General features: G+C 42.7%; 1 protein-coding gene across 2 annotated transcripts in view; it reads right to left on the bottom strand.

Moving 5' to 3' along the window:
• The window catches only part of LOC124054084 (ankyrin repeat and BTB/POZ domain-containing protein BTBD11-A), a 134953-nt gene extending 110925 nt beyond the window's left edge, over positions 1 to 24028 (bottom strand). For both annotated transcript variants that reach the window (XM_046379757.1, XM_046379758.1), the window contains exon 1: positions 22879 to 24028. In XM_046379757.1, the coding sequence (XP_046235713.1) occupies positions 22879 to 23743 (865 nt within the window). In that variant the 5' untranslated portion in view covers positions 23744 to 24028. The remainder of the gene's footprint in view (positions 1 to 22878) is intronic.
• Between the last annotated feature and the right edge of the window lie 1372 nt (positions 24029 to 25400).

The raw sequence follows: 25400 nt of genomic DNA, 5'->3' as shown, positions 1-25400 counted from the left end.
GTCTTCCTTTATTTGCCTCCCCCCTCTTCAGTCAGAGCAATTATTGCACTCCCCCATTTCTCCCTGGGCTCGTCACCTCTCCGCTTCCCTTTCTCCTACACGGGACGGATGAGCACATATGACGTCTGCAGTTTGTCTATGTGTGAACACATGAATGTTTCCGAGTGCCCTTGCATCCCCCTCAGGCTTCGGGAAAGTCGGGATTTCACGGGAGATGAAGAGAAATGTTCATTAAGAGAGCTTTGTCTGGCAGCATGGGATTCCCTGACTGTTTAACAGCTATTGCCATTTCATCATGGAAACTGTTAGAAGCCTCTCCTGGTGGAGTTTGACAGTTAAATAAGTGTGGCGTCCAGGTCCTGCTGTGAGCACCAGTGAAAAACGTACGCCTCCTTTATTTATGTGAAAGTGGTTCAGTCTCAAAGGGAATGTTCCTCTGATGGAAATGCTGGGTTTCAATTCAATATAAGAAATTCAGTATTTTCTGTAGTATTATGGATTAAAAATTAGATTCTACAGGATTAGATTCTACAGTATTGTTTGCCCTGTGACTGTTAATTCTGCTTTGCAAATGTAAGATTGAAGGTTTATCAGCTTCCTCCTCTGTGGGCTTAGATCTATTTTCAATAGTGACTAGACTAGATGTTCTTCTGAGCCAGTGACCAAACCAGAGTGAAAAGGACAGTGATTATCACTTTTATTCTTTGCTAACAGGTTTGCCAAATGGTCAAAAACTTAGCTATTGTAGATTTGCGTAGAGCACTGAAACCTAGATGATAGAGCTCTTAGTTAATGACTGGGCAATATTCTGCAAATTGTTAGGATAATTCAAGAAATAAAAATGGCACTTGACACTTGCAGATTTGAGCTTCTGTAATCTGACAATTTGCTGATTTTCTCCGTCTCATATTATTTATTTATTTTGAGTTCCTTTAGGTTTTATACCTAAAACTGATAGTCCTGACAAAACTTAAAGTTAGGTTTGTTCTTCTCTGGATGAATTTCTGATTTTCCTTCCAGTTCTTATCCTCTCTGTCACATCTGCTTTCCCACACAGTTGAAGTCTCTACGCTTACAATCCTGACACCACCAGATGTGACCGTTGATCTTTCTGCCTATGTTCCTTGAGCCTGTCAGTCCTTGAATGTTGCTCTTCAAATATCACTGCAATTACACAATTACACTTCCCCATCAGCACAGTGACCAGTGAGTATCCATAAATCACCTGCCAGCTTTACTGCACGACCACCACTTGCGTCCAGACTCCAGGGAGTCCTGTCCTGTATGCTGTATTCATGTGTCATACCATATTGCAGACTGAACAGAATGTAAAATCATATGCTGGCCCAAACCAAATATGAAGCTTTCTGCACTGCCGTGAACCAAACCAAGCGAGTTTCCTTTCCGCTGCATTTCGAGTGGCTCACATCGCCTTGACAGGCCCAGACTCCCCGGAGGCTCCTCCAAAACGCCGCCTCACACAGCGACCGAGGAAGTTCATTTGGCATGGCTGCTCCCAGGCTTGAGCTGGCCTACTTTAAAGCCCAGTCTGCATTACGAGCAGGCTGAACTACTCTGGCCTTCCTCCACCTCCCTTCTTGCTAGCCACCATATCTTGAGCCCCTAGACGAGGCGTGGAAGATCCACTGAGGGTCTGCGTCGTCTGAAGCATGTCCTCGCTGTCTACTGGTCCATTTACACTGAGCTTAAGTCATGACCCCATCTGTGACTGAACCGTAAGCCTTCCAAACACACACATGGGCACAGCAGGCGACAGTGGTCATTTGGGGCACTTGGATGTCAGTAGCTTGTCTATGGCCCAAATAGGCATTGAGGGGAAACATGCATCAGTGCATTAAATTACCGTCTGCAAGCAGATTTTCAGCTGTAGAGCAGACATAGAGTAAATTACCTAACCTCATAACCATGCAGGAAAAATTATTTGTAAAAGACTAAAGTGGGCACAAACCTCAGTTTACGTCTTGTGTTCTTATTCTCTTTTTTTGAACACAAGATTTTTTTCAGAACGTTCCCTTCCTGACCACATTTTCTCCTTCATCCAACCCAAACAGTTGTATAAAATATAGAAAAACCACTTTATGTGGAAACATAAAAAACAACTCGCTGGGTGACTGTAGATGAATGTAGACAACATAGCATGTAGACACAAAACTGGATGTCAGTACGTCTCAACCGAAGAACTCGTCAATTGGTCTACGTGCCTGAAGCCATCTTCCCAAAAGCCCTTCTGACAATGTTTTATGCAGTGCACCTTTAAGTCAACCTTTAACAGATACACCCAAGAGAAGTTTGTGTTACTTCGTCAAAGTGACCTTCCCCACAGTAATGCATCAGAAAAAGTACTGTTTTGGTATTGGTACAGAAACACCAGCATGGAACACTTCAAACGATACCCAGATTGTTGGAGAGGGAGAGGTGATGCTTTCTATTAAATTAATAATTGATTTATATTCCAACCACCGCCAACACCGACTCATAAAATCAAAAGAAAAAGTTTCCAAGTGGAGTTTTTCGTCTCAGGGTCTGAGGGTTCTTTCACATCAAAAGAAGCCAGCGGCGTTCGGACATCTAATCACTGTGACTCTCAAAGCCTCCCTGTTTCCAGGTCATGTCCAACTGGGAGGACATGCCGGGGCAGAAGCAAAACACACTGGGATTATTTCGCCCATCAGTGGCGTAGATGTGCTTGTAGGTGTTTTTAATTTGCTGCCATCAGAACCAGGACCCAAATGCAGGACACTGTTTGGTAAATGGATGGTTATATTATTTCTGCAGATATGCTGTTATACTGCGTTATGCAGCTAGATTCTTCTCACAGACAAATATGGGCGGATATGAAAGAAGTGTTGCTCACAAAGCCAAGGTTGCTTTTAGAAACCTTTGACAAGTGCTGTCTCACCGAAGACACAACACAATGCTGGGAGTGCAACAAAACAGCCACTGCAGCAGGCTTGTTCATCTGCAGCTCTACGACATGAGGGTTTGATGAGGACTAAGTGGGCGTATGACAGGAAAGTCAGTGCTACTCTATGCTGTTGTTGTTTCCAAAAACCTCCTGTGTAGGCAAGTGGCACAATCAGAAAAAGCTGAAATGTGTGCCTTTTTTTTTGTCAGGGTCCAGCTGCAACGAGCAGCAAATTAAGTTGATATTTGTTTTAAAAGAGATGAAGAACACAAATGGAGTGAAAGTGTTTGTGTGTGGCAGAACATGAACAGGAAGTGACGGCTGCATGATGAGCATGGGTCCCGCCTGACAGGTTGGACTTAAAAATCACAACACAACAGTGTTCAACAGGATCACGGGCTGGACGAGGTGAAAGTGACCACAAACGACAAAACCTGTACTGTCTGAGCAGCTGAAGTCCGTGCCGTGGAGTTCAATTGTCAACCCCCCCCCCCATTAAAAGCTATTAACAGTGCCCTGTTGCAGTGGTTCACAAGTTCCTTTACACACACGCAGTGATGGTTATTTTGAGTCAGTCCCACACATACACTGTCCTGCAGCTCTAAATACACTAGAGCAACAAATGTGTATTAATCCTCAGCTGAAAATATTCCCCAACAAATGCAGTATCTGAGTCATGCTTTTTCCTGTTTTGCTAAAACGGGTTGTGGGCTGAGGGCGACAGACGGAGAAGTCAGGAAGTTCTGAGAGTCGAACTGTTTGGCTTTCTGTTTTTTCATGCGATTTGTTGATATGAAAACCAGCTTTTATTAATATTTTATATCAGCAATTTATTCATTGCTGCTCGTATGTCAAAGGTGATGCTCATATTGACAAACCAAGTGAGAATTATCACTAAACTCTTGAGTTTCTCTCAGCTTTTCTGAGCTTTGCAATGTTTTTTTCAGCTCATTGTTTTTGTTTTCTGGCAAATTTCACTGGTTTTGTTCACTTTCGCAGCTCACTGGCATCAGCTGTTGAGCCAAAAAGTTATAAAACTCCACTCTATGCTACCTGCTCAGCACCAAACTGTAGGCAGACGCTATTAATATAGACTGAATGAGCCTTACATTCACCACATGAGCAATGTAGTTTTAAAGGTACTGACCGAATTATGTTGGTACTATGGACAATTGAATTGCAAGAATAAATTCCTTTAGTGTCAAATTTCAATACCTGAAATCACACCTGGTTGAGAGACAGAAACTTAGATTATCAAGAGAAAAGGACAGCAAGACTGCAAATCCCTGTACTCATCATAGACCACACTTCACATATTACAGCAATGTGAAAGTTGGCCAGACAAAAAATATATCTAAGAACTTGAGATTTAATGGGTTTGACAGTCCAAAAGTCACTTCCTCTGTAGCATCCTTGGCTAATGTTATAATGTAACGCATTGATAGCTAGCGCTGCTTTCGTTCATGGAAGGTAGAGTGTGGCTCCAAATGACATCACTTGGGCAATACAGCAGTGCTTGTATGTGGGATATTTCGGTTTTCATCCTTAAGTATGTCAGTGTTATAGAGAGAGTGAAGTACAGGGGGAAAAAAGCATCCTACGGGTACCAGTTCAAGTGTGAACGGCACCAACTATAAAATGTAAGTCGGTGCAGCACTGCTTTCACAGCACACCTTACAGTCTCAGCATAACCTTCACAAAACTATCAAAGCAGCACAGGGTGATGTTGGCCAAACAGGAAATATTTTGACACACTCCAAATGAACGTAAAAACAATGTGCCTCCGTGTCTTTTTCAATGCCTTTAAGTTATTCCAATTATGAGCAGATGGTAAGCTAAACTGACACTTGAACTCGCTGAAATGCCCATGTTCATGCTGTCCCACATACTGCTTAACTAGACCTCAGAATAGTCCTTCCCCATTAGACCGGTCCCAATTACTGTTCTCCACAACGCTGACTCATGAGTGCCGGCTAACAGCTGCAGATCATCTCACACACACAGTAACAAATTAGTTCACTCGGCAGAGAGGTTATTATTTTTTGAGTCTGTCAATTTGCGCGTTAGGTAGAGGTTTTCCACCGTCAGGTGTAATTATATTGGAGACTTAAGATTTTCAAAGAGGGACTTTGAGGAAACAAGTGATCTGAAGAGCAAATTAGTGATGTGCAGAGATGCAGCGTTTCCCTCCTCTGGAGCAGATCCTTTATAAGTACAATCTAGAGGTTATTTGTAAGAACTGCTTCACCATTAAAAGAGAAAAAATAGATCGGATACCTAATTTAGTTTGATCTGAACCCATCTTCTCCTCTACCATCGCTTAAAAGGATCACAGGGGAGTGTTTTTCCACCGTGCGCTGGGCTAAAGGCAGGAAAACATCCTGGACAGGTTGTCAATCCATCGCAGGATGAACACAAACACATTCTCACTTAAAAGTGCTTGCAGTTTCAAGCCATTAGTTTGGCAGCAGGTCTTTCTACTGCGGGAGGAAACTGCAGCGCCGAGAGAAAACCCACATGTGCACAGGGAAAACACGAGAAAGCAACACATCCCCGTCGTACACGTCTGTGCATATGTTCACATAATTAGAGGAGCAGCGATGTTTTCAGCTGGTGGTATCTGCTGTACATTTTACTGAGCACACTTAAGAGTAGCTCAGAATCGCATCTGATATTCATCACTTTCCAATCATTGAAATTGTTTTTAATTTTTATTGTGCCACTTTGGCTTCGATGTAGCTTCCTGTCCCTGTCTCACCACTCTGTGGTCCACGACCTGACCTGATTGGTTAGGCGTCATGAGTTAATCAGCACTGAATAATCTGAATCTGCAAAGTAATTGAAGTTATCAAATCAATGTAGAGGAGTAAAAAGTGCAGCGTTTTCCTCCTAAATGTAGAAGTACTTGACTATACAGTGTTTACTTACATTCCATCACTGTTCTTCTGCATTTTAACAGTAACTGCTTGTTTACTAAAAATAGGTAAATGTAGTAGTAGGTTGCAGACAGAAAATACAACTGACCATCAGTAATAATTACAAGGTGGAGTGTCTACAACTGACTTCAGGTCATGTCTCACAAATCTGTTGCTCAATCAAGATCAACCACAGGGTGAGTCGAATGCATCGTCACACTGGAAAGTTTTTCTAATGAAGATCCGTACGTTATGTTGCATAACTCGACCTCTCGACAAGTTGCAGACGAGTTCGGTAATATTCAGAAATGCTGAAGCTGTGTGGCCTGGTAAACATCCCTCTCATGACAGGCTGCCAGTGGTTTCGCCATGTGGGCCGCAGAGGAAATAAATCATGAGATGCCGTGTCACCCTGGTGGCTGTGACTCTGTGTGTTTGCTTGTATGAGAAGCGATAATGTGATAAAGTCATTCTGAAAGCACACGGAGGTGAAGTGACGATCACACGTCTCGTAAACATCAGGTGACGCGTGTGAAGCTGAGTCAGGTGCTCCTGAGATGAGAGATGAGGAACCTCAGAGCGAGCGAGACAGACACGACATCCTCTTCAGGCTACCACACTTTGACAAATGTGATTTCCCCTGACTCCCACTGAAGGGAAATCTTAATGCTTCAGCATACCAAGACATTTTGGACAATGCTATGCTTCCAGCTTCGTGGCAACAGTTTGTTGAAGGCCCTTTTCTGTTCCAGCATGACTGTGCCCCAGTGCACAAAGCAAAGCTCCATAAAGACATGGTTGGATGAGTTTGGTGTGGAAGAACTTGACTGGCCCACACAGAGCCCTGACCTCAACCCCATCCAACACCTTTGGGATGAACTGGAACGGAGATTGTGAGCCAGGCCTTTTGGTCCAACATCAGTGTGTGACCTCACAAATGGGCACAAATTCCCACAGAAACACTCCAACATGTTGTGGAAAGCCTTCACAGAAGAGTGGAAGCTGTTAGAGCTGCAAAGCTGTCTGTGTGTGTGTGTGTTTAGAATGCAATGTCATTAAAGTCCCCGTTGGTGTAATGGCCATTTGTCCCAATACTTTTGTCTATATAGTGCACATTTACTTGATTATTTGAATTTTCTGCTTTCACTCCACCCCTTCAAAGAGAAATGTTATACGTTTTACTGTGTTAGTTGTCCAAACTGAAGATACAAAACATTTCAATAATATCATGCATTGTGATTAATGATGCCTAACACCAAGCAGTTAAAATCATCTCCTCTACCACATTATTGTTATTATACATTTTGATACTTAAGGCATATTTTCTTTTTGTTTTGTAGTTTTTCAGTAAAACCTGTGTTGCTGTGCAGTACTTTTGTACCTGTTATACAGAATCTTTATGCAGTATTGTGCTACTTTTGCTCTGATAAATTCAATATCTGAACATTTCTTCCACCACTGATGAAGATGCCGAACTTTTTCCCGTTTTGCCCTCTAGACATCTTAAAAATTGTGTCTATAAACTGTCAAGAAATTGTGAAAAACGTCCATCACGAATTCCCAGGGCCGATGTGACGTCATACAATTGCTTGTTGATTCCAAGAAACTGTCCAAAACCCCATAAATATTCCATTTATTGTAATTTAAATCAGAAAAAATCTGGCAGTTCCCAGAAGCTAAAACACACACAAACCTGCAGTCACACCATACACAACAAAAAACGCCACATCAAGTATAATCCTATCTGAAACAAATGTTCAACGCCTAAATGAATCCAACATTTAAGACATCCAAAAAGAGAGAGTTTGTGCTTCTGATAAGCCTTCAGGGCAGATGTGACAGGAGTGCATTTTCAATTAATCCTCTTCAACACATTTCTCTGCCTACTGAACGAAAAGAAAACCAATCCACAGCACAGACAGAAAGAAGAACATTTGAGACACTTCCCTGATTCTCCATGTTTGTGTTTGTTTTCGCTTTTTGTTTCATAACAAAGGTGATCAGAGCTGATTTCTAAGAGTCTTTGTCACTTTCTCCGCGGAGGAACGCTTGTTTATTTCCCCTGGCGGACTGTTTGCGTATCTGCGTGCATACTTCAGTGATTAACGGTGTCAGCCGCGAAACGTCTGACGGAGCAGAATCTGCAAGGCGTAAAGGCTCGTGCACAGATGAGCACGCAGAACAATAACAACAAAGAGCAGCTGACTCCTGGGACCGTCTGACAGCGAAAGGAGGAAATTGGTCTATGAGTACATTTGGTCCCTTATTGTCATGCTAAAGATCCGTCATAAGCGCAAATAAAAAACGATGACGAGCATAAAAGTTGAGTAAGTTAAGAAGTGATGTGAGAGGACGCGAGGGGGAGGAGAGGGAGGAGAGGGGGAGGAGAAGGGGGGAGTGCAGTATATTCATTTCCAAGGTTGAAAATAAGCAGCGGGGTTTCAGGGAGCATCATTTCCCTCCATCTGTCACACAGTAAATTCTCTTCTGTCGGATCACGTTGTTTGTCTCCCGCGTCACTTTTCTGACAGCTTGCTGTGAAACGCTGGAGACATTTAGGGTCAACTCGCCGTCTTGTCTCTGCGGTGATGACACCGGAAGAGGCGGGGCGAACCGTCTTTATGCAGGCGGTTTCATGGCTGCACTTATGGGCTTATTTTTAATATGTTAAGTTTTCAGTTTTCCTACCTGTTAATTTTCAATGTTTATTTTTGTAATTGTGGTTATTTTTATTCAGATTTTTTTAACATTTTTTACATTTATTTGTTATGTTTGTAATGCATCATATTGTATTATTATCTCTTGTTTTTTCATATTATTTTCATTTTTATTTTATTTTGCAAATTAATTTTATATCGTTATAGACTTTAATTATGTCATGGTTTGTTTTATAATTTTTTTACTTACTTATGTATGTCAACAGTATTTTCTTATTTATTTCTATGTTTTTCATTATTTATCATTTTTGAATGTTTTTTTTTTACTTGTTATTTGTTCCTACTGCTTATTGACTGCATTATTTATTTTCATGTTGTGTTTATGTTTGTTACTCTCGTATGTTACTTTGTTACTACATTTATTTTACTAACATTATAATGTTGTATGTATTTATCAACAGCTATTAATTCATTGCTATCTTTAAATCATTTGGTTCTGTTTTGAATATGTATTTTTATTTTGGATTTAGATATTGTTTATGTAAGTAACAGTTATTTTTACTCATTGAATTTGTTTATTTTTTTCATTTGATTTCTAATTTTAAATGTTTGTTTACTTGCAATGTTTATGTGTATGTTACCAAATGTAGCCTGACATTTGTGATTTTACAAAAATACACAAATAAAATTCCAGCATCCAGTTCATCTCCCAGCAGGGGAAATCTCTGCACATCTCTGCTCTGTAACACTGGCTAACCTCTGGAATGGGGTTTCCAAACAGATAAATACATCAGCGATGTGTTGCACTACAACACGAATGAGCCCAATTCTTGGTAAAGTGAACTTCTATCAGTCCACTCTATCAGCCTCACTCTCCTTCCCCATGAGGACACGGGGATTTATGCATCAGAGAAGGCACTCAAAATGATAGCAGCATAAGAACGGCCGGCTGGAAACCCCGATAGCCGACCAGAGGTAGGGGGCGGCGGTGGCGGTGGTGGTGGGAAGTCTGGGAAATGAAGGTATGATTGATGTTTCCTGGGCAATTTCACAGCCCTCGACTTCCAGCAGAGAGGGAGAGAGAGGAGCCAGAAAGAAAGAAAGAAAAAAAAAGAAAACAGTGAACTGTGCTCATAAAGCAAGTGATCTTGAGTCACCTTAAGATGTCAAACTTATTGAAAATACATGTAAATAGTTAACTGTGGTGGTTAATTGGTTTATTGAAAATCTTGTTCAGTTTGAGCTCAATCAGTCGAGCATAAAATTCTCTCTCTGGAGGTTTATACCCGTCTGTTTCAGCTTCTTTGCTATCAGGCACACATTAAAGTTTTTCCTTAATATCTCTGCCCTCATGCTATATATATATGTATATATATTTTAGATCCACTGGTTTCTTTTCATTTCTGTATCATATCTCTCTTCTGTATAGGAAAAGCTTTACTGTTCAGGCATCAGGGTACTTAAACACTACACCTCTGCAGACAAAACAAGTGTTTTTAAAGATTTGTTGGACACACGAACCAAGATCTAAAACATTAAGAAAGTAGTTGGCTGAAAATGTTTTAATGTCCGGGCGTCTAAATGAATTTAATTTGATTGAAAAATACCAACTATTGCTTACCAAACGTGAAAGTCTCTGTTTTAAGTCTTTGTAAGCTGAATATCTGTGGGGTTTTGACTGTGGGTCAGATAAAATTTGATGACACCACTCTGAGATTTTTGGGATTTTTCTCTTTCTTGAGATTTTCCGCTAAATTCTGATGCTTTTCTGACAGAAAGAAAAAATGTTCCTGATATTTTGTGGTTCCGTGTAGATTTTATGCACACTCACATTGACTCAGTCTGACTCATACATTTAAACCGAGCTTTCACAGAGCAAAATGCAGGTCAGGGAGAGAGATTCTACCACCCCCCTGGTGATGCATTCATGAGCGAAATACAAGCCAAAAACAAACGGTATTTCGATGACGGTACCAGGCAGCCCTTGGGACATTATGATGGATTGTGGGCACTGATGAGATTGAGTGGTTGTTTGGAAAGTGTGGGAAAAATCTGTTGCTGTGAAGCCTGAGGATTATGTACTTTGAATGTGCGGACGCAGGAATTGGTACCATGCGACTGCCTCATGTAGGTGCGCATTAGCATAGGTGAATGAGTTGTTGGCATTGTGTGATATGCATGAATACCCATCTCTGCACTTAATGATGGCTGTGCTCTGGGATTAAAGCTGTTGAACACAATAAGAGAGTTCTGCTTTCACATTATGAAATGATGATAAAATCTGTTGTTGCATCCAACAAAAATAGGACCAGATAGGATGAGTTACAAAAGCGTTCTTTGTCACACATGGGTGCAGCGGCAGCAACAGGTGACGACAATGCAGCCTTGTTCTCTGGCACTCACATCCTCTGCATGTGTGTGTGTTTGCTCCTGTCGTTGTGAGAACCAGACTAGTCTTTTTCTTTTTGCAATTTAAAACAGAAAACAGGAGCTGCCGCCGAAGGGGTTCAAGAACTCCCAGGGTCTCATTCACACGTGATGGTAAACTTACCTGCAGTACTCAGCAGTACTGCAGGTGTTGCTCTGGGTTGTTGCAGGTGAGACTGGAAGGCGATGCTTTCGATTTACCAGTCGATCTACATTTAACCTCACTAATGGTTACGAGGCCGAAATGGGTTTGCTCAGTATGGGTGGCTGGACCCAGCCTATGAGCTCCCTCAGAACATCTGGAGAGACCTCATAGAGCTCCTTGTCCTTCACATCAAGAGAGGCCATTTCAGTCTCAGAGTCTGATCAGGATTCACCCAACAGCTGCAGACTAAGGGGTGGATCCAGAATCTCTAAGGAGACTCTGTGGCGTGGGAATGAGCCAACCCCAGATACGCAGTGGAAAATGGAAGGTTCTAATGACAGTATTTTGTCAGTATTGGGGCTTATGCTTTATAGTTATCAATAGTCTAGAGTTTGATTTTAATGAGGATTGATTTCGGGTTAAGAAATCAGCTAAAATATTCTTGCAGTGGTCATGTTTATCGCTGCATCCCCAAACACTTGCACAGGTGCAGTAATAAGAGCATGCTCTGGTTCCAGTGTGTGTCCGCCCACCTGTTTGTGTGTCTTTCTGCACGCCCGCAGAAAGCTGGTTACTGATGATGAATCAGGATTTGGCACAGGGTTTGTGAAGCAACTTGTTCACACCCCGCTGTGCCTCTGCATGTCTGTCACGTCGACCAAAAGGCCACAGGATGACACAAAGCAGGTTCGACCGGACAGGTGGCACAGCAGCGTAGCATAAAAGGAAACCTCGGGGCGTAGCCACTGTTTGTTTTATGTGTAATAACATGTTAAAACTACATGCATACCCCTTTATTAGTTTCTTTAAACAGAGAAGCCAAACTTGGCAACAAACTGTGGAATCAGTTCCACAGGAATTCATTTTCTGTCCAATCAAATGTTCAGTTTCACTTTCAACTTCAGTTACGAAATGCCGGAGCTGATTTTTTTAGATCCCAGTGGGGGGTGGAGTGTTACTTCTTGTTTGCATTCTCTCTGAGAAAATCCTGCTGTCTACCTATTTCATAATCCACAAATCACAATACAGTCCATTGGGAGTTGATCAATAACCTGTATGTAAACCACCAGAATTACCCATTTATCACCGCCAGCACTCCACTCAAACACTTTGGCACAATGTGTTGAGTGTTAGCAGGTCAGCAGTGCAATTCAATTATGGCATTATGGTTTTCTCATGACATGGCCTGCAGAGTCATGCATTTTAAAAGAATATCACTGCCTCAGTGCAGCTAATGGAGTCACTTATGTTGTGGAGCAAATATTCAGGTGAATAACCACATAAGAAGCACAGTGATTTTTAGCTGTATGAGTTCCCTCTCAGTCACCCACTACCCTCATTTTCTCTGAAAACAACAAAACCCTGGTGGTTTTAAACCCCTCCCAAAAAAGAATGACAGATTTTAAGATTTATTCTTGTTATTTATCTTGTAAGTTGCTGCATGCAGGCACTGTCTCACTTTAAAACACCGCAAAGCTGCAACAGTTAAGAGACAAAACAGCAATCAGCGGAGAGGACAACAGATTGGGCTGAGATGCCATCAAATGTCTAATTAAACACTAAGAAACGGGCAAAGGTTTGACGGGAAAAGTCACAAATGGGAGCTGGTGAGAGCAGCAGCCATACTCTGACTGCACAGAGTTTCAAGTTTTCCTGGTAGCTTTCTTTTCGATGTCTATCTCGTAATCGTTATGAAATGCTTCATGTGAGTGGGAGGAAGTGTTCCTGCCTACACAATAGCAGCAAACAAAATTGCTACATCTTCATGAGTCAAGCTGTGTGCAACTCTGACTGTCAGGAATACTGTAGTGGGACTTTGTCACTGTCACCGTTTCTCAATGAGCAGTCATTGAGAAACAGCAAACGCGACTGTGGGCTTTAAAAACACATTGAGGGCTTTGTGAGTTGGCGTTTTGCGCTTGTCAAGTCAGAATTAAGAGGTAGAGGCGACAAACAAAAGGAGAACAGGGGAGGGAGGATGTGTCCATGTCCAAGTTTCCTAGAAGTGTGGGTCTTAATCACAGAGGGTATTCCCCTAAACTCCTTTACCCAGAATGCTCAGCATCCCTATCATTGGCCTGTTTTGTGCCACTGTGACACCAGATGGCTCTCCCCAGAGCATGGAGCCTAATTTCCCATCACCACCTGGGAACAGTCAGAAACTGATCCCGCACTCACCCCTCATTAATTACATGCTGTAATGGCATGCAGTAGAAGCTGTCTGTCCTGTCGGGGTGTAAACACGGTAAACACGAGGACACGTGCGTGGTCTTGCTACTTTCTGCTAATGGCTAGCGGATTCAAAAACATGAAAACAACCTGTTTGGATGCACCCAATGATTATTTTCCCTTTCCATTAGTTTGGTGCCACCAGTCTTCCCACTGGAAAACAATGTGTCAGCCAGTGCATAGCGGTGTTACCACTGATTATGTGTGGGCATCTCAATACTCCAGACTGCTGTTGAATGCAGCATCTCAGGTCGTGATGCAAATCCCACACTTTCAAATTACATCTGAATTAACCAGATATCAAAATTGCTATTTAATTTGCTATCAAATTACTCATCAAATAATTGTTGCTAAGCATTGCTAGCCTATAAACTGTTGTGATTGCAGCCACATCAACAGGTACTTGAGTTGATTTGGAGAAGCTCAACAAAGCAGACGCAGAGTAAAACAGTAAGAAGAAAGACTTTAATTATGTCAGTGCACAGTCCCATTTATTCAACAGCTGGGAGCCCTGTTTTCAGACTGTGAGCTTGAAGCAGAGACTTGCTGTATGCAGTATTTAGAGGCTCTTCTCATACTTACAAGCATTACACAAGCATTACACAATTCAATGCAGGCTGACAAATTATATGTGCTTAGTAAGCTTCTGGATAAAACTTGTGTGATGGCGATGAACCACCACTGGCCACCAGCTGAAAGACCGTACATGTGAGTGTGTTTTCCAAGTGGCAGAAATATTCAGACCCTTCATCGGGTTTTGATCCTTTAAAAACAACTTATTTCAGCTCCTCCACCCTTGAATCAAAATAAAAAAAATAAACAAAAAGAAGTTAATGGCCTTTGGATTCATAACAGAAGGCAGTGTGATAATTAAAATGACAACACATGAAAGGAAAAGTGCATTTCGTCTCTGGGTTGGATCCTGTCTAAATATGGATAAGCATGGAAAGAACTGTGAAAAACCTGTCTTGTTGATTCTAGCAAAGCCTTTAATCACTCCTGCTGGAACACAAGGGACAGCCTGGTGGAGGCCAAGTAATCATGTCATAGTTTGTAGTAATCTGTGCTTACCAAGGCTGCACGGAGACGTTAGCTAACTATCCAGTGTTCACATTGAGCAAAAATGTGACTAACCAACATGAAGCCCCTGCAGGAAGGCTTACAAACAAGCCGAGGTCAACCGAAGACATTCTGAGTCACGACAAGCTAAAACATAAAAGACTTTGTACGAACAGTAAAGGAGAGAGACATAAAACACTTCCTGTTTCTGTAGGAAGTTTTCAGAAAATTTACAGGAAAGCAGGTCTACTGGAGAGAAGAAGAAATGTCAGTTTGCAGAATAAAAGCCTGCAGCAGGGGAGAGGGAGGAGGATGTTTCTTTTTGTATCTAATACTGTGTGTCACCTTTTGTCCTCAAGAAGCTTTTACATTTGTCTGTCTTTAAGTCTACCTGATAAACATATTGCTAATAAAAGGCAGAGATGTTATAATTTCAAACTGAAATGAAGTGGGGGTTTTTTTCATTCAGAATTTCATTCTATGATAGAGAATGTTGAAGTTACAGGACTACCTGCTGCTCTTGACTTTTTAAAGTCTGGTTGTTTGGCATCTTTAGCCGTTAGCTAGCTTTGCTTACTTCTTTGCACTGGAAAGTAACATGTAGTGGGAGCCAGCAGCTTGTTGGCTTGTTAGTTAGTTCATTCACTTAGCTAGTTAGCCTAGCACGGTAACTTCCACTTTCCGACTGGAAAACAAACTTAACAGCACACTGGGACTCCTTAAGTGCCCAATGTTGTAAAGTGACAGGTGGACTAAACCCAAGCCAGCTAATCCAAAAGTGTTTTTTAAAAGCTTATTGAGTTGACAGATGTGGTGAAGCAAAAAGCACAATACTTGCCCCTAAAATGTGTAATATAAGTACAAAGGTGAAAAACCCAAGCAAAGTACAACTGCCAAGAATTTGTACAGTACTTCAGTAAATGTCCACTTGCACAACAGTCACACTGCCACTGTAGGTTTTAGGTCCTCGTACAAAAGTTTGCACACACAGGAACCAGAAACTGTCCAATTCCAGTTTGACTTGAAGGGGAGTGTGAGGAAAGAAGTGAGTGGAGAGATAAGCATCTGTCGCTTCCATTCATTCTGAAGTGCAGTCAGCAGTAAGGCAGGTGTCAGCAACCTCACATACAGCTAGTTCAGAGCAGAACGAGCATTCAAATGGAAGAAATGAACTGAATATAGGCTGTTTCTCCAGGAGTCTGTAGTAAGTGCATGAATAATAGCAGGAGGAGGATAATAAGGAGGGAGGGAGGGAGGGATGATTGATGCCTGCTGCTTTTAAAAACAACTCATATGGTGCTGGAACAATGTAAGTCATCTACCTCATTGCATAATTCAACAGCACAAGGGCTTGATGGTAATGAGTAACCAAACTTAAGTGATATTATTGCATCCCACACGGCATATCTCTTTTCTAACAACTGATTTAATGAAACATTAAACTCAAGAGGGCAATCAGTCAGTTTTATTTTTCCTCTGACTAAATCTTTTGACAAGGACCTGCATCAAGCTTTTGTAATGCAAAATTTTTGTTGATTCAAGCTAGAAATTCCCCTCTTCAACAGCATGAGAAAACTAACCACAGAGCAACACAAACAGCTTTGATGCGCCGCCGCCTGTGCACCGGCCAATGGTTCACAAAGCAATCATGAAAAGTCCCAGAGAGACAAAAAAAACAATCCTGACTCAATAAACGAGTGTCAGAGGATGTTTTTTTTTTTTTAGATGAATGTCCTCATCCCCTGTCCAAGAATGACATCAGCATTACAGAAAACCAAACAATTCACAACCGGTCAATAGCTTGACTCACACAAAAATGTGTGAGTTTCAAAAGTGGTCAATAGCCTTAGTCATAGTAGTGTTTTCCCAGAAAGCTTTGTATTAGTTGCTGATTTCTGCTCAAGTCGAGGTGGGTTTTATTTTAATATCATAGTAAGATTGTTTTCTGAAGCACAAACAAGAGTCTCGTGAGTGAAATTGTTTTTTTGCTTAAAGCGTGATCAAAAACTTCAGGAGAGAGAGCTCAGAGAACAACCACAGGCTCGCTGCAGCTCGATAACAGAAGACGTCTAACAAGGTGGAAAGCATGCAGTGTAGCTGACAAGATACAATGTGGTTTTTCACCACAAATGCAGTCTGCCTGATTTAAACCTCACAGCCTCGCAGACTACATATTGCAATATTAAGTCTCACATTTGATTTTAAATCATTTTGTTTTCACTTCTGCTGAACTACAGGTGTGTCAGAGGCATGTGACTCGGGACTATTTTTTTCTACTGGTTTCCAGCCACGGAGACAGTTTTGGTTTCGAGGTGCCAAGGTTTTGAGATATCCATCTCTGAGGTCCATGATGCCACCCCAGTGAGGCTGAGGCTGTGATTTTAAAGCAGTTTAAAATTAAAACTTTTCTTCCTGTGGAAACAATGTTTAGTGATGTGAATTTTTTTTAAAAAAACAGCCCTGATTCATTTAGTTCTTCAGCAGCTGAGTTACAGCAGAAGTGAAACGCACATAAAAATGCACTGCATGATCGGAAATCAAAATAGAAACTGTTACCTTCTGCAAGGCCAGACATTATCTGGTCTGGTGTTTTTTGGTAATATATGTGCACAGGCCATTTCAGACTGATAACGCTATCCTCAGACATTACTGTGCTTCTCTTAACAGGAAAACATCCTTTTTTTCTTCTTTTTTATTTTCAAGAGATGTCATACAAAAAGCAGAGCCTCGCAGCATCTGGTGCATCACGAGTCCCTCAAGGACAGCTTGTTGAATTAAGTTTGTGCACTGCTGACAGATAACATCAAACAGCACAGTATCTTCTGACAGCCACTGTCACACGAATTGTGTCGACATCAAAGGAGCCAGTGACTCTCCAGACTCTCAGGATGTCATCAAATCTCACCGTGACATCATCTGGATGTGTTTTCCAAACTTGAACTGTACAATTAAGTCAATTTGACATTGCGGCATTGTTTCACTGATATCCTCACTGCCGCCCCCCACCCACCCACGTAACATGGGGTCAAGGGTCAACAGATGGAGCTGATTACAGCACAACAGCACCATGATGTCCTTCAACGTGGCCATGATCAGGGTGTGAAACATTAAAAGGGAGGAAAGAAGCTAGTAAATAAGATAAGTAATAAGAAATGAAGATACTGCAAATGCATTATGTAATTTTACCTTTTTACACCAGGGAACACATAAAACAAATGACTCCTCTGTACCCAGTCTTATTACAACTACGTGGCCAAGCTTTAATGCCACAAAAGTCACGCGGCTGATAAAACATAAATCAACCAAAATATGTTGGCCAGAAGTGATTTGTACAACACTGGACCTTTACTAAAGTTCTCTATTATCAGGTATGATATTAAAGTGATTTACTACTACATTCTTTACTGTATGGTCCAAATTTAGCAAACACACAGGAAGTAGAGCCAGAATTTGGGAAACTAGGTTCAATTTTCTAATTATTGTGCAGAATATATAATGTTCTTTGATCTCAATGGTCAGAAAATTGTTTAATGATTATGGAAAATCACCAGGAATTTATCTGTTAAAGAAACTGATAGCTTAGTTTAGCTCTGCATCTCATGTGTAATGCTAACATGATACACAGAGGCACAAGCTGTGCCATGAACAAGTAAATGCAGCACATTACAGCACAACAGACACACACTGTCCACGGTTAGAAAAAAAAGGTTAACTATCTCACTCCAAAGCATTTAAATCATAAGCTGAGGGCAGAAAGCATATTTGTTGCTAATTCCTAATCTTAATGACTACCAGATAAGCACAAGTGTTAATTAAAGACAGCTGCATAATTATATCTCAGAGGAACCTGCTCCAATGCCCCCTCACCACCACCACCTCCGGCTTACACTCCAGCCTGGTTTCTCTTCCCGCACTTTACTCCCTCACAACATTAAGCATTCACCGTCCTCTCATTATCTCATCCTGACCCACTGCTTTCACCTAGTTTCTGAAAACGGAAGGGGATCCACGCTCCAATGACATGGAAGTAATAAAACCACAACATTTCGGGCTGGTCCCACCTGCCCAGAGCAGAGTTATAGGTGTTTTTGTAATCCATTCCAGGGAAATCACCAAGAAGCATATGAAATGAAAGTCAATATTTTCACAATCTACTAACATGGAGGAAAACTAGAAACCGACGCAGCTCGTGAAAAATATGTCTTGGCCTCGAAACAGCTTCACATAACTTCACAGTCGCTGATCACGGCTCAAAATGAAGCGTGGTGGAGGGGTGTGGGTGCAGCTTTTGGTCTTATGAAATTACCATGACATAAAAATCCATCACAACCAGCTTGCCTGCCTGGGTGCTCGCATCTCCACAAGAATAACGGCAATCTGTCAGCTCATCTGCGAGTCCACCCCAAGGAGGGGAAGGACAGGCGGAAAATAATAACAGAATGGACAACAAAAGGCTTTGCCAGCATCATGTGGTTATGAGTTGGGCTTATTAAAAACCACAGTGGAAAATAAATATGCAAACATCAAGCCCGCCCTCGAGCAGAGAACACAATAAAATATGGTGTGAAAGACAGAGAGTGAAGAGGGAGGGAGAACAGACACCCCACTGCTAATTTAATAAACTGACTATAGCAGGCTATGCAGTTCCATTATGTCGTGTCATCTGTCCCGCGGAGGTTGGATCAGTTCCTCCGGGGAAGGTCACGGCAAATGACAGACACAATCAGATGCAATCAAGTCATTCTGGATCGCAAATTTAAAACGGCGCCCCGGCTGATTTAGAAGCTGATGGCCGCGCTGTTTGTTTCTGACGTCACTTGTCATCAGAGATTCAAACAAGGAGGATCTTTGTTGAGAACTGCGCTTCACCTGCAGCAAAGGTTTGGCCACCTGATTTGGACCATTCATACATATTGTTGTTTTTGCATGATTAAAGTGCCACACACATCAGTGGCAAACATCAGATACCGCATACAGATGTGCTACAGCATAGTCAGGATGTGTCAGTCCAGGAAACTGCTTTTTGTGAAGATGACTGGAAAATTGGACAGCAGTGCATGTCCTGACTAGTTGATGCACGTCCATTTGTTATGGCTTGAATAAAGACAAGCCAATCAAGCCCGGTGTGCAGGCTTAGAAAGAAAACAATGGGTTTTGACATGCGTCTTCCCCTTACAGGCGTGTCTATGCAGCAGGCATTTCAGCCACACATTTCAGTTGTCCATCTGCATCTGATACACTTCTATTTTAATCAATGCAGCTGTCCACACAGCCTCAGTGATGCTTCACGTTTCACTGAATGTAGCTGCAACCCAAAGCGTATTTTAACATTTCAAGTCTATTTTTGTACGAGCTTAACTCCAACGATTGTAGATGTTCTGAGGGTAACCTGCACACCTGTAACAGTTAAGGTCAAACTTGTGGTCATAGTTAAATAAGAGACATGTCCAATAAGTTAGGGTTAAGTCATAGCAAAAGATTTTGTTAGACTTAGCATTAGTTGGGAACTGAACCCAACTAAACCAATGAAATTCCTCCTCAGAAAAACTAAACAATCTGTTTCTTTCCTAAGGGAAACTGATATCTCACTTTCTCCAAAGCCACCAGACTCCTTTGGCAAAGTTTCTGGTCTACCTCTGTCTCATTCAGTTAGTTATAATTGTGTTATTGTGTGCCTTCTGTGACTCTCAGCTAACTATTCAATGCATTGAAGTCACACAATAATGCAAGCAAACCAACCAATCGTGGCAGAGTAGGGCCAGCAACTCCCTTTTCTACAAGCTAAAATTGCTGTTTTTGTCAAAGGAGTCTGGGGGCTTTGAAGAGAGCATAGATGGAAATTATGGTTTCATTTCACTGTCAGAAAAAATTCTGAAAAATGATACACTTAAACTGATAGTACCTCATATGATTCCATTTCAGAAACCTGTACTACCCCTTCTACCACAGAGGTCAGATGACACATGTGAACCTTATCTGTAATGATGATTTGGCTAATTTTAAAGATCAAAATATGTTCATGTGAGTCATTTCGAAAGACGAACAGCCCTGAACGAAACCTTCCACCTGTAGACAGTTATGATCTGATAGGTGTTACCGGTTTCAGAATTAGTACTGGTGAGACAGGTTGGATGGCAGAACAAAAAGGCAGTGAAGAAAGGCCTCCAATTAGCTCAGCTCGTTGGTCGGAGTTATCACATGTGGTCAGTGGGAGTGGATTTAAGTCACTTGTCTGCTGTGTTTTTCTGGAAATGTGAAACACTAGGGCACATTTCTTAGCTGAAGGGCTAATCTACTCTCTGGCAACATGGTCTCAAAACTACATAGAGAAAAGGAGGAATTACACACATATGAATGCTGGTTACTGACGGTTAGAAATTTCATCCCAGGGCTGACAATTCAATCTGAAACATTTTCATGACATATTAATCTGTGAGTGTTGACAGGGCTGTCACAAAACCAAAGTGACAAACAAAGCTTTTTGAAATGTTTGGTTTAAAAATGGCCGCAATAAAAGAAAAAAAACCCAGCACATTATAAATCCTCCCATTTTTTCCTTCCTAACTGTCACAGAGTGACGCTGTGCTGTTTTGTGTGAGTGCAAATGGAAGCCTCCTCTGCACCATCAGGAAATGATGCGTTCCACGGGTAGGAGTGGAGGGGGATGCATGCTTGGCTCTGCATCCTGTCTCCAGAGAAAGTACCTGTTTCTCAGCTGCAGTCTCAAGGCAGAGCAGCTGCGTGCCGCCTCTTAACCCAGGCCTAATCTCAGTGTCAAATGAAGACGTTTAAGAAGATGGTTTGAGGTTTGAACTGGTCATCAGACAAAAGGGCTGCAGCGGTGAATCTACCGGTTACTTATTGTTTTGTGAAAAGTGTCCATCACAGTCCGTAATCATAATGTCAGATTAGACATTCTCATGCCCTTTTTTTATTTCAGTCCAAAATCAAAAGATTTTCAGTTTGTGATGATGTAATATGACAAAAGGCAGCAAATATTCACATTTGAGCAGCTTGAATCATCACCATGTTTGACGTTCTTGCTTAAAAGCTGACTTCTGGTCCATCCAGTCATCAATTAATGGACTAACTGTTGCAGCATTACATTTCATTTTGGAGGGTTATTGTTGCATGGGTTGCACATGATAAGAGGCTGAAGGGTCTGGATTGTAGAAAAGAGCCTTTTGTGTGAGAAAAACCTGCACCCACGACAATGAATTTCAAATGAAGCCACATAAGTGAGGAACCTGTGAGGGCTATCTCATATCGATATCTCCTCTGCTTCTGGAGGAGCAGCCGAGGAGGAGCTCAGCCATGAGACAAGATGCACCTGTACAAAAAGATTTCTCTCAAACCCTGAGTGTCTTGGTCTTTCACCTCTACTAAGCTGTCTTATAAGTGCTGACAGAAAACAATCCCACTGCAGCCATTAACAAAAGAGCTGCAATATGATTTTTTCATATTTTTTTATGATTGTTTCAATTTGGCTCTCTGTGAAAGAATAACATTTCAAGTCCCTGCTGCTTTATAGTTTCGGCCAACTCATTCAGGGCTTTGGATAAGAGGGCCAGCCCACACTGACAGCTTACACCTTCTGAAGTGAGACAGTAATAGCATTACCAACAAGGCGAGCGCACAATATAAACACAAATCCTGTTTCGGCAAAATCACGACTCACATACTGTATAGCGTGTGCCCCCCATGCAGTGCCCAGAGTCCGCCTCTATCATAAACAGTCATTAACATTAACATTCCTGTCTCTCGTCAAAGTCTGAGAACACAATAGCTTTGAAGAAAATGGAAGTTGGGAGCTTGTTTGATCTTTTTCAATCATAAATACCTATTCTGACCACTGTTGCTCCGGAGCTTTGATAACCGAGACAGTTCCTGTTTCAGAGGGGAGGGGGGGGGGGGGGGGGGGGGGCTGAGGTTGAAGCTGAAGGTGATAAATATTGAAGAAACTGTCAGGTCCTTTTGTTTGGCAGTACGATTACACCAGCTAGAGAAGCAGTGGTTATTCCCCAGCATAATTACACAGCTTATGTTGGTGTTACTGCTCCACCTGTCCTACACTAAGCAGGTTATCACTTTGTGCACTGAGAAAAGCGTCTTCTCTGTCAAATGAAGATCTGATTGTATTCACAAGAAACTGACAAAAGGGGGTGGGGGTACATATTTGTGTTTGTTTCTGAAAGGAAATTGATTTCCTTGAAGCCAGACTCACTGGTCCCAGTTGAGTCACCACTCTGTCTGGTTTAAAGACACAGTCACTTGTTTCTCGATATTTCTTGAAACACGTGGACGTCTATTTGAATTTAGGTGTCTCATTAATTGTTTCTGGTGAAATCTGAATCTGATTTGGCTCATGTGGTAGATTTCACAGTGGATGGCGAGTACACGAAACATACAAGCTCCACGCTTGGATTACCAACAGGGCGGCCCGGTAAGATTCTATCACAACAAATAATCACTGATCGACAGCATCTCAATTTTTTTTTCTTTCGTTTGAACATTTCTTACCACTTGAATTCTTGCCACAAATGAGGTGCTGGTAGGGCTGCAGCAGACCCCAGACCTCCGAGTCGTTGTTGATGGCTTGCTCCAGTGACTCCAGCGTAAACTTGGGGATCCCGTTGTCCCTCTCCACCAGCGCGCTGCGCAGGACGCGGCTGAACACCTCTCTGAAGAGGCTCTCCATGCAGGCGGTGAGATATATGGCAGCGTGTTCGTGGATCCTGAGGGCCACCCGACTATCTACCATCCACCTGAAGAACTTTCCCACGGAGAAGACCAGCCCGCAGCGCTCCGACTTGCCGCGGCTGAACTTGTCCCCGGTGCTCATGTTGTAGAGGGACAGGGCGCTCAGAGCCGCCGTGATGCAGTTGACGGAGATGGTCCATGAGAGCACCACCTTGATGGCGCTCTGGATCTCATGTTTGGTGCACTTGGCGTAACGCAGGCTGAGCCGCTGCGCCTCCCGGGCCACCCTCACTAGCGCGCGGGTGATGAGAGTCGCCAGTCGCGCCAAGACCTCCGGTGGCGGGTTGCCCACCATCAGGTCCGCGTCTTTCCTCAGTGCGCCTTCTACCTCGCCGAGGCTCCATGGCACGTCCTCCAGCTCGGGCAGCTTGGCGCACTGACCCGAGCACTCCAGTATCTCCGTGTCTTCCGCCAGGACGGTGTTGACTGTGTCCAAACTGTTCTGTCTGCTGTGCATGGATTCGGTCAGATGCCAGCAGTTGCCCCCATGCGAGACGGACTGATGCGTGTCGGAGCAGCACAGCGACACGCTGGACGACCTGACCGAGTCCGCGGCTCCACCATAACCAGAATCAAGCGTTAAATCCTCCAGCGTCCTCACGACGGTCTTACCCTTGCCTGCCATAACTGCACCGCATACTGTTGGGAATGCTTGTTCTCCCAGTTAAATGCCACAAACTCGTTTCCTTGCTTTTTTTCTCAGCCGCTGTCCGAGGGCTTAATTGTATTTCCCAGCCTGAAGAGTGAGATGACAAGAAGTGAGCTTCTACTTTCCTCCTTCTCTAAGTGACTGAATGTCTCCGATGTCCCCTTGTTCACAACTTCATACGCGTAATGTGAGGGCGCACAAAACCTCCGCGCTCACTGCAACAAGCGCAGCACACAGGCAGGACTCCGATGAAGAGGTGGAGCCTGCAGCCCCGCGGGCTGAAACAAGCCAATCCGCATCTCCATCAGCTGTGACTGACACGCGCAACCTGCCTGCTACCTTTCAGCAGAGGCTACCTGGTGCCGGTGAAACATAACTGCAGAATCAGCGACGCACACGTAGGCCGCGCTGTGCCAACCAATCTGTCATTTGTAGCTGTGAAGCTGCAGTGTCTTGTAGCTGAATCCCCACTGAGGAAACACATGGTGAAAACATGCAGCCGTGATGGAAAAAAGAAAATGTGATCCAGGATAGAGACAGGATAAAAACAACATATCCAACCTCTTTTGTTTTTTTTTTTTAATTTTCACTTTACCACATGAAAGTCAGAGAACAGACCACACTGTGACAGAGGATAAGTGGCTGAGAGGGCACACAGACACAAACAGCCCAATTTTGTTAATTCCCTTTCTCAGCAGCTAGAGGTCATGCTCTCCGCCACGAAGGTGAGTCTGCAGCACAAGTAGCTTTCCTGAAGAACACCGTCATGAGCTGCAATGCCAGACCCCTATTAATATTTTACTGTTTAAAGCACATCGCTCCAAGTTTTTCTCTTTTTCTTTGAGATCTTAGACCTGCAGTCCTGCATGAAGGTGTTTGCATAACTTCATCGTGATGCTGCTGAACCATTTATTTGCCACAACGCAACATTTCTGTCGGGCCATGAAAACAAAGAGCGAGTGAGTCGAATCCTGAAGACGTGCTGAGAGGAACAGTTGGTGGAATGATGATTCATCCATTCTGCTTGGGTTTCTCCTTGTACGTCTGAGCAGGACCAACCATCTGTCCACACTGCCTGCCATGCCAGAGGCCCTCTCATATTGTCTCAGCATGACACTGCACGAACCACGCCAGGGCCGAAAAAACTTACTACACTGAATTTCTTTATTTCTTTTTTTTTTCTTGAAATGCAGGGAAAACATGACAAACAAATCACGCCAGTATCTTAGTGTCATGGTTTAGTTGTATTGACATGCTGCATGATGAATCATTTCCACGTGGAAACACACGGAGCCTCTGGATGCTTTTGGATTAAAAACAAAAACAAAACTTTTTTGCATGCAGAGGGTCAGTTTGTAGAAACTTAAATATTGACTTATATAAATAACTCAGCATATAAGGCTGATGCTGACGGATGATGGGAGGGAAACCAGTCCTACATGAACTCCACACAGAAAATGGATGATTAATTACGATTAAATGGTAACATTTTCTATAAAGATCTCGTCGGTGGATATCATCCGCAGCACCTCCCGCCCGGCAGTGTGTGACATTAACTGAGCTCATCACCAGCAGTCGGCCCTCAGCTCTTGATGCAATGCAGCACATCTTGCTGACTAACTAAGGTGAGAGC

Source organism: Scatophagus argus, chromosome 22 (assembly GCF_020382885.2).
Source record: "Scatophagus argus isolate fScaArg1 chromosome 22, fScaArg1.pri, whole genome shotgun sequence".
In the NCBI taxonomy this organism is placed as follows: Eukaryota; Metazoa; Chordata; class Actinopteri; family Scatophagidae; genus Scatophagus; species Scatophagus argus.
Note: the sequence above shows the minus strand (reverse complement) of the source record. Positions and strands in the feature narration are given on the sequence as shown.